General features: G+C 38.0%; 1 protein-coding gene across 3 annotated transcripts in view; it reads right to left on the bottom strand.

The window, feature by feature from the left end:
* Positions 1-4,227: 4,227 nt before the first annotated feature.
* TMEM87B (transmembrane protein 87B) overlaps positions 4,228-14,350 on the bottom strand; it is a 69,073-nt gene continuing 58,950 nt past the window's right edge. For all 3 annotated transcript variants that reach the window (XM_033175465.1, XM_033175466.1, XM_033175464.1), the window contains 2 exons: positions 8,794-8,824; positions 4,228-7,427 (listed from right to left, as the gene is read on the bottom strand). In XM_033175465.1, the coding sequence (XP_033031356.1) occupies positions 7,368-7,427; positions 8,794-8,824 (91 nt within the window). In that variant the 3' untranslated portion in view covers positions 4,228-7,367. The remainder of the gene's footprint in view (positions 7,428-8,793; positions 8,825-14,350) is intronic.

Below are 14,350 nucleotides of genomic sequence, written 5' to 3' on the forward strand. Positions count from 1 at the left end.
ATTTCTTGCAGGGCAAAACTACTGACAAATTCAGTTTTTATCTCAAGTGTCTATATTTTTATTCATGTTGAATAGTTTGCTTGGATATAGAATTCTTGACTGACACTTGGTTTTTCTTTCAGTACGTTAAATATATTATCCCATTGCCTTCTTACCACCATGGTTTCTGAGGGGGAAAAAATTAGTTGTTAATGTTACAGAGGATTTTTACTACGCAATGAGTCACTTCTCTCTTGTTGCTTTCAAAACTCCATCTTTGGTTTTGATTTTCCATCATTTGATTATGATGTTTCAGTACAGATATCTCTGAGTTTATCTTATTTGGAGTTTGCTAATCTTTCTGCTTAGGTAGACTGTTTTTGTGTCAAGTTTCAAAAGTTTTCAACCACTATTTCTTCAAATATTTTTCTTCCTCTCTTTTCTTCTTTTGGTACTCTCACTATGTGTGTGTCTGTATGCTTGAGGTTGTTCCACAGGTCTCTGAGACTCCGTTAATTTTTCTTCATTCTATCTTCTTTTTGTTCCTCACACTGAATAATCTTAATTGACCTATATTCAGATTCACTGATTTTCTTCTACCTGCTCAGATCTGCTCTTGAGCACTCTCTAATAAACTTTTTGTCTCAGTTATTGTACTTTTCAAGATAAGAATTTTCATTTGGTTCATTTTTATCATTGCTATCTCTATTGACATTATTTGATCAAACATCATTCTCATACTTTTGTTGTTTATACTTTTTTAGCTCATTGAATATTTATAAAACAGCTTACAGTTTTTGTCTAGTAAGTCAAACATCTGGTCTTTCTCAGGAACATTTTGTTTTGATGCTCTTTTTTTTCTTGTGAGAGATACACTCTCATTTCTTTGCTTATGTCATAATTTCTTGGTAAAGACTAGACATTTTAAGTAATATAATGTGGTAACTCTGAAAATCAGTTCCTTCCCCTTCAATGGTTTGCTGTTGTTACTACTTGTTGTAGAGGTTTAATGACTTCTCTAAACCAATTCCGTAAAGGCTGTATGTAGTATGTGGTCACTAAAGTCTCTACTCAGTTATGTAATGGTTAGCCAATTATTGGACAGAGACTTTCTTAACCTCTCGGAACTAGTAAATCTCCCAGTCTTTGCCACGGTGCTTGTGTGTATGGTGGGGCATACCTTCAGCACTCATTCAGGCAGTTTACAACTGACTCTGCCTTAGCCTTCACTTCTTGTTTGTGGTCTTCACTGAGCATGCACAGAGGCCTATGCATGCATGTGACCTTTTAGATTCCCATAAGTATGTTGAAGGTTTTTCAACGGCCTTATGGTCACCTCATTCTTTAGATTTTCCTTTTAAGGTTTTTGGTCAGTCTATCGTCTGCTTTGAGTGTTATTTTTTTTTTTTTTTTGCTTTAGGCAGCTGTGACATTAAAAAACATGCCCGTGAATACTTTTAATAAGCATTCCCTGGAAAGAGGAATTTAGCACTGGGAAAGCTGTGACTCAGGTCAAATAAGGACAAGCCTTTCTAGCAGACTCCACTGAACCCCAAGAAAATCTCCACTTATCAAATGAAGAAACAGAGAACTGGAATTATGACCATGTAGAGACAAGAATTTGGAAGCTGAAAAGACAGACAATGAAGTCAAATGAAATGACGTAGCAAGGGGTAACCAAAGCATATAAAATGTATTTCAAGTTTTGATGCCCAGTCCAACCCTTCTGTGGCATCTTTTTCCCCCTGACAATAAGGACTTTATTGTGGTGAGAAAAACAAACTAGGAGGCGGTCTTCGACCCTGGTGTGAGGGAACTGTAGCCAGTGAAGCTTTCCTGGTCCTCTATTTTCCCATTTATAAAATGCTCTTAAAGGCCCTTTCCAGCTTTAAAGTATACCAAGATAACTGTTTTTCCAGGGCAGTGCTGTGTGAATTATTTCTAAGTTTTTTTCTTCATCCCCAAGTTTGTTTAGTGGCATTTGGTAAGTACATTTATAAAAACTGTAAAGGGAAGAATTAGAGAAAAGAGTAGAACACTTCAAGAGACATTACTTTGGCACCACCTGCTGGATAGCTTTCACATTTTTTCCTGTGCATAAACTTCCATTGCAGTTTGTTACTTTTTCAAAATGATTTTAAGGAAATACTGTCAAAATTATTTCCATCTGAATTCAGATATAAATCAGGTCAGCCTCCGACCAGATGTAAATATCAGGTCAGTCTCTGTTAATGTAGCTGTGAATTCCCTATCACTTAAGGGGCATAGAACTTGCCCTGGGTAACTTCATTTTAACAAGTGAATCAATCCTGGAAGGTGTTTGAATTTCGTATGCTGTTTGTTTCAGTTGAGTCTCAGTCACGCCTCAATCACTGCTGTACCTTTCACGTTAACCTTAGCTGTCTCCTGAAGGCTATGCACCAGGCACTTTAGATACATTATCTTACTTAACCTTCTCTAACAAACAAACAGCACTTTGTCAACCAAACTCCTCTCTCCTCAGGACTTCGAGGACATTAATTCCAGGATGATTCCCACCAGTATTATATCAGCCTTGCCACCTGCCAAGAGGGTAAACTGTCAAATTATTTGACCCCTCTCTCAGTTTTCTAATCTACAAACCAAGGGAAATCATACCTCATTGGCTACTGTGAGAATACAGTGGTTACCAAAGCCTGGCACTCTGCAAGTGCTCCCAAGTCTCCCAAAATTCTCATCACTCTTATGACAACAGCCCTTCCTTTCCCTCTGGGACCACCCATCTTGTCCCTCTCACTGCTCATCTGTCAAAGCTGGGAGAATGTCCATGAAGAAAATTCCCCATGTCCCATCTACTAACAGCAAGATGGATTTCTTTTTTAATTAGTAAGATTAAGCTGTGGCCCAAGAACACATTTCTCTAGCTTTTCTGATATATAGCCTAATTAAGGCACTATTATTTTTACATAGTTATGTTGAATATGTTTACCTTAGAAAATTAGGGGTAAAAATGAGGCCCCAGGGTATGGTGGGTCCACCAGATGGAAATAAATCGCGGGTGTCTGAGGGACCCTGTGGAGGAGGGTGGCCCTCCCCACTATACCTACTGCAGAATGGTCACATGAGCAAGAAATAAACGATATGTCTTATGTTTTTGAAAGGTTCAAATCGGCCGGGCGCGGTGGCTCAAGCCTGTAATCCCAGCACTTTGGGAGGCCGAGACGGGCAGATCACGAGGTCAGGAGATCGAGACCATCCTGGCTAACACGGTGAAACCCCGTCTCTACTAAAAAATACAAAAAACTAGCCGGGCGAGGTGGCGGGCGCCTGTAGTCCCAGCTACTCGGGAGGCTGAGGCAGGAGAATGGCGTAAACCCGGGAGGCGGAGCTTGCAGTGAGCTGAGATCCGGCCACTGCACTCCAGCCCCGGCGACAGAGCAAGACTCCATCTCAAAAAAAAAAAAAAAAAAAAAAAAAGAAAGGTTCAAATCAAGCTGTGACCACAGCCTAGCTGAGCCTCAACACTAACCATGTGTGCCACTCCGGTGCTTTTCTACAGAATCCTTTCTCTACTTTTTTTTTTTTTAATTATCTTTATTTCAAAATAATAATTAAGTTACAGAAAAGTTGGAAGATATAATGCATTTTTTCTGAACCATGAGAGTAAGTCGCTCTACCTTATTTTTACAGACAAGCATTCACATATGTGCCGCTGCATCAGTTCTTATAAGTATTTTTATTACAAATTCTTCATAATTTAATGGCTAGACAATATCCCATAAAGTAGCTGGTTAAACCATAATTCACTTAACTATGATATTGTTTATCTCTAATTTTATTTCTACTTTAATGTTATAATAAACACTTTTGTGCAGAAACTTCATTCTGTATTTTGAATCATTTTTTGAAAACATCACCAGAATTGACAGTATTCAAAGGTTATAAACACATTGTTGAACTTTTCACAAAAAAGGAATCAGCTATATTACCATCATGAATAAGGGTGCTCATTTCATCAGACTTTGAAAGCAAAGGGATTTTACAAATATACCACAGTATAAACTTAGGTTAATTTGATTTTTTAAACTATCCCCTATCTTTTGTTTTGCATTTCTTTACTACCAGTGAGGTTGAACACTTTTCCATGTTTGATTAGCTGTGCCTCCTGTTTTAAGAATTTTATGTCCTGCCAGCTACTGGAGTCTATATATGTCTGTATGTCCTACAGATTTATATAACCTAGCACCAATAAATACTATCAAGAATCACTCAAAATTTCAGAGCATTTTTATTAAAAGAACAAAATATTAAGGCACAAAATACATCAATTTTTCAAATGAAAACCCTTCAAATAGTTATGTCCTACATTCAACGAAACTTCTTCCAAATTACAGAATAATTTAACTTTTTAAAATAGAAAAATACAACTTCTTAAACTCCTAAAATTTCTCCCCAAATAAATGAAGGTTTCCTAGTTTTAAAGAAGTTTCTTCACGCAGTACTGAGCTCCAATATTATAACGTATGGTTCCTTAAAAATCCAGTTTTGCCACTTACATACATTCAATATGCTTAACCAGTATGTTAACCTTCTTCTAAGGCTTGGTGTTTTGTATTGCTTATTACATGCTTTAATCATACAAAGACACACGTACCAGAACTAATGATTATAAATCTAGCATCGCATCTGTCAACTTTAGTCATGTACAGCCTAGTGCAACAAACTCAAATTTTTTTTAAGAAAAGGATATATAAATCAAAATGTATATGTACATTTTTTATACTTTCAGCTTGACAGTATAGTAGTGTAAACATTGTACTGTAATACAAGGGGAAAAGGTGGTATTTTCTACAGAATGTGTAAGTTAAAATACTATTTTCTTTACAAGAAAAATATGGGAATATTCTATCATCTCTCAAGCTTAAAAAATTCACATATTCATGTTTTTCCTTATTTTTGCAATAAAATTAATTGCTGTCTAAAGCAGATATTTAAATACTAATCTAAATCAAATCATGAAAACTCCCTTTTAAGCAAATCTCACACATCATATGAATCTAATATGAATGGCATAACCAGAACACTTAAGCATTTTGCCTAGAAAAACATCAAACCAGACCCGTATCCTCAGATTCCCTCACTAACAGGGAGACCCATCCTGATGGGGGCATGCTAAAAGTAAACTGATTTGAGTGCCTCAGAGGACCTGATGGCCAGTTTCAGGAAACTTTGAGCAGAAGCAGGGATGATGAGCTGCTCAGTACCCCTAGGTATAACCTCTCCTGATGTTTGTCCTGTGAACTATGGCACTAGAGCACCCCTCTTGCGTATGTGAGGGGCCTAAGAAGGCCCTTCATAGAAATACTCGATCCAGGTCATCAGCCATCAAGAGATGGCACAAATATTACTGAAGGTGACAGATAGCACATGTCCTTCTAGAAACAGTATTTGTGATGAGGCTACTAGGAGGGAATTCTGCTTTCTCTGGATGGAAGAAAAGTTTGCACCACAGCCTGTAGCTGAGCTACAGAGGTAGCATCATTTATCCTACCAGCTGTAGAAAGATATGTTTTGGTAAACATTACTGAGGTTCTGTCAGAGGCAGTTTCCCTTATTATCATACTCAACATTAACTCCTCACTCCCACTCTACCAGATTTGCAGCTCCTACTGCTTGCAAGCCCAGTATTCCACATTCTAGTCTTAAAATTCAACTAGAGCCACATAATGAATAGGGGGTCAATCTGTCTCAAAACTTGGGGAGTGGGGTATTAGATAAAAATGTTACTGGACTAAGGGGAGAATACAACAGAATATAAATGCTGGGAACTGTAGTGGGTGGGAACCCTTTACTGCAGCAGAAACTGAAATAAGAAACGGAATTCACAATTGTTAAATTAGACTTTTTTTTCTCCCTAGGAAAGATATCCCAAAGCAAGGGCATCTTGAAAAGCATGATTTTCTCAGTAATGTTTGCCAACACTGTTCACTTTCCACATGGTCACGACTGAAAACACATTTGCCAATATCTTTCAAGAGATATGACTACCAGAAATAGATCTTCTTTACTACCCTCTCTGAAATGAGTAAACAAGAGATAAATTCAGAAGGTAGGCTTTTGAAAAAAAAAGAAAAAAATTTGCTTGCGGCTTCACAGTGGAAAAAATTGGAGTGTTTGTGCCAGTTAAGATTTTAATATTTTCTTAATCAAAATTCTCTGAAGTCATTCTCAATTACAAGGTTAGAACTCCTTCAAAGACAAGACATACAAGATTCTAGATTTAATTACTAGTCTATATGTCCACTAGCCCTGTATCTTTGGTCATGAAAGCAGCAAAACATTCACATTTTCATCATACTACATTCAATTGCCTTTCAAGTTTAGAACATTCTACATTTTAAAAAAAGATATTAAAGTAAAAGATTTCATATTACACATTACAAATATATGATGTAATGAAATAAGGTACAAAACATGGTTGAAGGTTAAGAAACTATAAAATCAACAGTGATGTGGCATGCAAATAAATATATGTTTTTATTATGAAATGTAATATGCCAAGATTATGTAAAAGATACAGTTCTAATTTCCACAAAATTCACCAGTAATGGGTCTCCCAGCTTGCCAGGTAGGAAGTGCTTTGGGGGAGCCATGTGGCCACCACCCACCCCAGCAGACTCAGCAGCATCACACGTACACATGGCCTGAGTGAGGGACAATGAGGGTAATTCTTTGGTAGTGACCCTCAAGACATCTCTCTGTGCACTTGTGTTCCCCTGAGCTCAGAGAAGACCTAACTCCATGATTTGATGTGCATGATGAGACTCAAACAAGGGCTTTGTACAGATTTTTATAAAGCGGGGGGGGGGACCTATAAATACGCCTATATTCAAACATTAACTGTTTTACTTAATATCAAATCACTTCAGTACAAATGTCAAAGAAAAGAACTATTGCATCTAGTAAACCCAAGACATAGAGACACGGATATACTATACTCCAGAAAATCACAATATCTACCTCAAAGGTGACTAGAAAAAAGACCATGGGTATTCATTAAAAAACATTTTTCTTTAATCTGGAATTGTCATATGTTCCAGAGAAAAGAGGGAGAACCCAAACCCACAGGCCTGCCACCTGTAAGCTAAGAGGCATCTGTGCAGATCCCTCATAATACTTTCCTCAGGTTATTTCCAAATCCAATTTAATGGATATTCAACTGACACTCAAGAGTCAGCTTTAAAAGGACTGCAGAACCCTCCTACCACCTGAATTCTTCATTTTGATACACAGACTTCCCAGATAACACAATAGAAATTTGTTATGCAATATCAAAACAAAGCTCGCTTTCAGTCTTGATGAAGGATAGTCCTTCAGACTTAACTACATTTCACTTATATGGGTTCCAATCACATTATCTTTTCTGAAGAGAACATTTTTTCAGCCATTTCAGATCTGGTCATGATTTCCTAAAGAAAAAAAGAGAAGGTATGTATCAACATGTTGATGCTACTTCCAGAATCCTAACAAAAAATTTCAAATCTTTCAACAGCCACATTTAGGGGAAGTAAATATATTCCATAATATACATGGAAATATCAGATACAGAAAATAAAAGGCCAAGTACAGTGACTCATGCCTGTAATCTCAGCACTTTGGGAGGGCGAGGCGGGAAGACTGCTTGATGCTAGGAGTTTGGGACCAGCCTGGGCAACACGGTGAGACCTCATCCTTACAAAAAATTTAAAAATTAAAAAATAACCACATAATCCATACTCTCCAATAATGTATAGTCAGTTATCTGCTGAGACGTTCAGAAAACTTCAACTTCTTGCTATCTAGAAAACATGTCAAGTTCAGAATCTCCAGTGAGAGGCAGGAATGGAGCTAAAATGGATTTCTTAGGCCTAGCTCATCTAGAGATTGGCCTCACTTTACTAAATTAATGTATTACTGAAATTACAGATGAATTATTTACTAATACTTTAAATACTCTACAGAAAGATGTAGCATAAAATTACTTCTAAAGGGGCATTTAAATTACTTTTAATCTACATTCTACATCTTTCTGTAGAGTTATGGATCTTTCTGTAATGCTACATGTTTCTATAGAGTTATAAATCTTGAAGTTTAACTGTTTTACAGTAAGGCCTTCTCAAACCTTCCTGTCCCAGTAGTCAGATAACAGACCGATGCCAAAATCATTTCCCTTCTCTTTCAGCGAATACAGCTCTGGCTCCTCTTATGTGCTACAGCCTCCATACAAGTTACTACTTAGCTACCACTGACTTCCCTACACTCCTCCTTTTTGAAAGTTAATGTTCCATGCATCCAGCCTTTAATTCTTACATTTCAGATTTCTTCCTGCCTTGTGCCACAACTCAATGTCCATGTGATCCACAGCTAATTTTTTTCCCAAAACCTTTCCTAAATCCACATCCTCTATCCAAATTTCCTGCTTAGTAAATGAAAATGAGATAGAAACTTTAATATCTCAGCAAAAGGTCTACAAGTATCAGAGATTAACTTAGACGAACTGCCATCGTAAAATCTTTTAAACTCCTATCTATATACAAGATTTCAGAAAACCATAGAATCAAGATGTCATAAAATAATCCTTCATTTCTTTCATACCAATAAGTATTATCTTGTTCTTGTTTGAAATGGGGACTTTATCCATAAATCTTTCCAACTTTACCCACAAATCAATTCATGGCATCTTTCTGTCTGCTCAATTTATAATCTTAAAAAGTAGTTTTCAGAACTTCTTTCTGAAATACTTCTCTACTTTGTGAAAATATCAGCTCCAAGGAAATATGCAAAAATATATTTTACCTCATCTGAATCCACTAACACTGGAAGAGCTCTGAAATAAAAGGGGAAAAAAGGTAATAATGTTAACAGTAAGGCTAGTGTATCCACAAAAGCCGAATACAGGCACATGCCATGGCTCACCAATTCTCACTCCTGGATATCCACAGGTGACAGAAGGGAGCACCTACGCTCGCAGACAGACATGCAGGAGAGTTTTCACAGCAGTGCTGTTCTCAATAGCACTCAACTGAAAACAACCCAATGGGTAAACTGTGGGTTATTCAGACAATGGAATACTATACAGCAAAGCAAATGGATGATCTCTTGAGGGATACAATTTTAAAAACTGACACAAGTAATCTACAGTTGTAGACTTCAGGACAGCAGGACCTTTGGGAAAGTGGGCTCCTGATTTGAAAGGGAAATGGGAAGTGGGCTTTTTAGGGCAGTAGCATTATTCTGTTTTTTTGATCTGAGTGATGATTACACAAATGTGTTGATCCAAAAATTCTGTTGCAGACTTAACCCACTTATGAGTAAACACATTATGAAAGGTGGTATTTACAGAATCCAGCATTTGCTTAACTTCTGTGTCATTATGACCACTGTCTGGATGTCTGCCAGTGAAGGGTACTAGAGAGAGAGTCATACAACAGAACTTTTGCTCAACAAAGATAATATAGATAAAAAGAATGTAACGAATGTTAAGTAGGTTTAATCCAGTCTGAATGTGCAACAGAGGTCTGAGGGACGAGAACCTGAAGGAAATGTGCAAGTGCCAAAGTTCTGCCACGAAAGAGCCATGCACAGCTCCAGAAGATGCTATCTACAGTGCGGTCCATGGTGAAGCCAGGAGGGCCAGGAGACTGACTAGGTGTGAGGAAGGAGCCAAGGTAGACTGTTTGGAATAATACGATTAAGGAAAATATGGGGGAGAAGACAGCGTTAGAGGAAAGGTGAACCAGAAGGCAGTCTGCTGCATGCTTGGCACTTTGTTTAGAGCTAAACACTAGCAACATCAACAATGGTCCCTGCTGTGACGTTAATGACTACTTAAAACTTATTAAGAATGATTCAGTGCATTAAAGAGGGAGATAAGCTAAGCTAATGTCACCTTCATGGGTTATCGAAGATGAGGAAATTCACAGTGAATATCATACCAATATCTCATAATACATATCAGATGGTTATTCATGATCTGTTTAAAATGTCCCATGACTTACAAAATTTTTGTTCCATTTCCACAGATGTATAAGGGGAAGGCTTTTCTCTGTGTTTGAAGTCTAAATACTAAACTTGCTATGTACATTGTACATTAATTTTGGATAGCACTGGGCTACATTTCTTGGGTTAAAGTTTTCGTAAGTGAAGAAGCAAAGGTTCCCAAGAACCTAAAATTTTGGAAATCATCTTAGATTATACAGCTCTACTCATTTCACATAAATGGTTCACGAAGACATCAAATACAACAGTTTAATCTTCTATATTTCAAAGGATTTTTCATAACCAAGAAGATATTTCTATCTACAGAAAAAAAATAGTAGCGAATGGTGACTTTCTCACATGCAAAGAGCCTTATTGGAGCCTTATTGGTTTCCAGCAAGAAGTGATGGCACAGTAGGAGGTAAGCCTGCTTACATAATTTCCTTCTAAAATGCTTAGTCGTGAGTTTCCAAATCTGGAAAATAGTGGTGGCCACCTAATTTGAATCTCTCCATATAGTCTTTTTCAAAAAACCATAAAATTACTAAGGATCGTAAACAAAACCACAAAAGACACATACCTTCAGCATTACCAGAAAAACACCACAAACTTGAAATTATATGTAAATAGAGAAATAAATGTCAAATCCCAAAAGATACCCTGGTGTGACTGCAAGCTCATGGGTACAGACAGTAGGGGAAAGAGAGGGTTGAGAGACTTTGGGAAAAACAGTAGAGGGGTGGGAGGACTCAGACAACCACAGACAAAAATCAACTCCTCCAAAAAAGCCCAACACTTAGTACCAACAGACTGAATAAAACCAGCGACTTGGAAGAAGTTCACAGCCCCTGCTGCACGGAAGGGGCTCAAATCGAGCGGGACAAAAAGTAGCAGCCTTGAACGATCATTGTTTTCAGGAAAGGATCATACATAAAAAAGAGGAATATTCCTTGGAGATGTGATAGCGTAGTAAAAAAAAAAAGAAGACAGTAAAAAGTGGGGGGGTGGGGGGATGGAAAGGTCTGCAGAAAGAAAAGAAAAACAAAACAACACCAATCTCTCCTACTCCATACCATCAATGTCATCCATAAAAGAAACCACAATTCAGGTGTACTGATGGAAAAAGGCACTCAAACCGGGAACCTTCATCATAAAATCTCTCAGAATGGGAAAACCAAAATCAATTCCATATAATAGTGCAGGAAAGAAAAAAGAAGGAAAATGAAAATCACAACATTTTACAGTAGAAGAAAACTATAGTTATAACACACAATACTCCAAATTAAACACAGTAACTTAAAAAGAACATTTGGCAACATTAAAAACATTCTACTGTTGGGAGCAAGTCCCCCAAAATCTGGCCATAAACTGGCCCCAAGACTGGCCATAAACTAAATCTCTGCAGCACTGTGATATGTTCATAATGGCCCTAACATCCAAGCTGGAAGGTTGTGGGTTTACAAGAATAGGGCAAGAAACACCTGGCCCGCTGAGGGCAAAAAACACCTGGCCCGCCCAGCAGGGAAAACTGCTTAAAGGCGTTCTTAAGCCACAAACAAAAGCATGAGTGATCTGTGTCTTTAAGGGCGTGTTCCTGCTGCAGTTAACTAGCCCAACCTTTTCATTTAATTCGGCCCATCCTGTCGTTTCCCATAAGGGATACTTTTAGTTAATTTAATATCTACAGAAACAATGCTAATGACTGGTTTGCTGTTAATAAATATGTGGATCACTCTCTGTTCGGGGTTCTCAGCTCTAAAGGCTGTGAGACCCCTGATTTCCCGCTTCACACCTCTGTATTTCTGTGTGTGTCTTTAATTCCTCTAGCGCCGCTGGGTTAGGGTCTCCCTGACTGAGCTGGTCTCGGCATTCTACAGTAAGAAATCTAAAAACCAAGAGCAGAAGTAGATAAAAACAAAGCAGGAAGAAATTCAAAGAATCAATCATAATCAGAAAAAAAGTTAAAGAAAAAGGCAAAAATGATTCCAGTGATGGAGAAAATTACAAGGCACCCAAGGGACAATAAATTCAACAGAAATCTTAATGTGTGGTAGGAAAACAACAAAGAAAATGAAACAAAGAAAGAAGGAAAAAAGGGTCACAGAGAAAGTGACTGCAATACAAGAGAGCAAGTAAAGGTGGACAGAAAAGGTCAGATGATTCCTTCCACAAAAAACACTGACAAAACCTGGTCAAAAATAAGTAGCTGGCCGGGTGCAGGGGCTCATGCCTGCAATCCTAGCACTCTGGAAGGCCGAGGCAGATAGATCACCTGAGGTCAGGAGTTCAAGGCCAGCCTGGCCAACATGGTGAAACCTCGTCTCTACTAAAAATACAAAATTAGCTGGGTGTGGTGGTGCCTGCCTGTAATCCCAGCTACCCAGGAGGCTGAGGCAGGAGAATTGCTGGAACCCAGGAGGCAGAGGCTGCAGTGAGCTGAGATTACGCCACTGCACTGCACTCTAGCCTGGGTGACAGAGCAAGACTCTGTCTCAAAAAAAAAAAAAAAAAAAAAGTAGCTGAAGGCACTGGAAAATGACCAAGGGACATGGATCTGAGAAGCTCACAAATCGCAAGGAGAATAGACAAAAAAAAAAAAAAAAAAAAAAAAAAGACCATACCTAGGCATATCACACTGCAGAAAGCCAAACGTAAAGGAAAAATCAGAAAAACAGCAAAAGACAAATGTCACATCACACACATCAGAACAATACAATTAATGACTACTTTCTCCTCGAAAACAACAAAAGCCAGAAGATATTGGAAAGACATGTTGGAAGTGCTCAAACAAAAGTCAATCAACATTTCTACATCCAGCAAAACTATCCTTTAAAAAGGAAGGCAAAGTAAATACATTTTCACATAAATAAAATTGAGAGAATTTGTTGTCAGCAGACCTATCCTATAAGAAATACTAGGCCGGGCGCGGTGGCTCAAGCCTGTAATCCCAGCACTTTGGGAGGCCGAGACGGGCGGATCACGAGGTCAGGAGATCGAGACCATCCTGGCTAACACAGTGAAACCCCGTCTCTACTAAAAATACAAAACTAGCCGGGCGAGGTGGCGGCGCCTGTAGTCCCAGCTACTCGGGAGGCTGAGGCAGGAGAATGGCGTAAACCCGGGAGGCGGAGCTTGCAGTGAGCTGAGATCCGGCCACTGCACTCCAGTCCGGGCGACAGAGCGAGACTCCGCTTCAAAAAAAAAAAAAAAAAAAAAAAAAAAAAAAAAGAAATACTAAAGAAAGACGTATAGGAGGAAGGTCTTAGCTCACATATAGAGGAAAGAAAGAAGAAATAGTAACACATGGGTAAATATAAAAGCATATATACACCCATATTTTCCTTTTCTGACTGCTAAAATAAAGTATAACAGTGTATTGTTAGTTTCATAATGAATAGGCAGTTCTTACTTTGCATAGACTATTTATACATTAATTTCAGTTACCACAGTTTAAATAACACTAGTCCCCAATAAGGCAGTTTGAATTCCACAGTTAAATAACACTAGTCCCCCAACAAGGCAGTCTGAATTCCATAGTTAAATTTTAACACTAGTTCCCCAACAAGGCAGTTTGAATTCCAGTAACTCATAAGTGCAATGACATATCACTTCATAGTCACTAAGAGCTAAAATCAAAAAGGTGGACAATAATAAGTGTTAACAAAAAATGTGGAGAAGATGGGACTCTCATATATTGCTGATAGGATTGTAAAATAATGCAGCTGCTTTGAAAAACAGCTTGGCACTTCCTCAAAATGTTAAACATAGAGTTACCATATGATCTAGCAATTCCACTTTAGGTATACAGCCAAGAGAAAGGAAAATATATGCCCATGCATACCTAGAATCATCATATTCATAATGATGAAAACTAAAGATAAAGAGAAAATCCTGAAGACAGCCAATTTCCCTGCCCTTGACACCCCAAAAAAACCTCAACCCACACAAATAAAATCCATATAACATGTGGTGGAACAAAGAACTGAAGCAGACATCTTTCTGAAACTATGAAAGCCAGAAGACATTCAAGTGACCAACCTTTTAAGTGTTGAAAGAAAAAAAAGGTCAACAAAGAATTATATTCCCACAAAAATATCTTCAATAAAGGTGAAACAAAGACTTTTTCAGACAAACAAAAATCTGACAGATTCACTACCAGCATACCTGCACTACAAGAAAGAAATGTAACGGCAATTCTTCAGGCAAAAGGAATATCATACTACACAGAAACTATCTAAACAGAAACCAGATGGGGGCTAGGAAGGGAAAGATCAATATGTAAAAAAATGTTATCATACTTGGCTATTCTATTAATTACTATGGAAACAGCTATCTGGAATTCTTGTGTCAAACGGGACATAGATAAAAAGGATCC

The sequence above is a fragment of the Trachypithecus francoisi genome, unplaced genomic scaffold (genome assembly GCF_009764315.1).
Source record: "Trachypithecus francoisi isolate TF-2019V2 unplaced genomic scaffold, Tfra_2.0 Lachesis_group17, whole genome shotgun sequence".
Lineage (NCBI taxonomy): Eukaryota > Metazoa > Chordata > Mammalia > Primates > Cercopithecidae > Trachypithecus > Trachypithecus francoisi.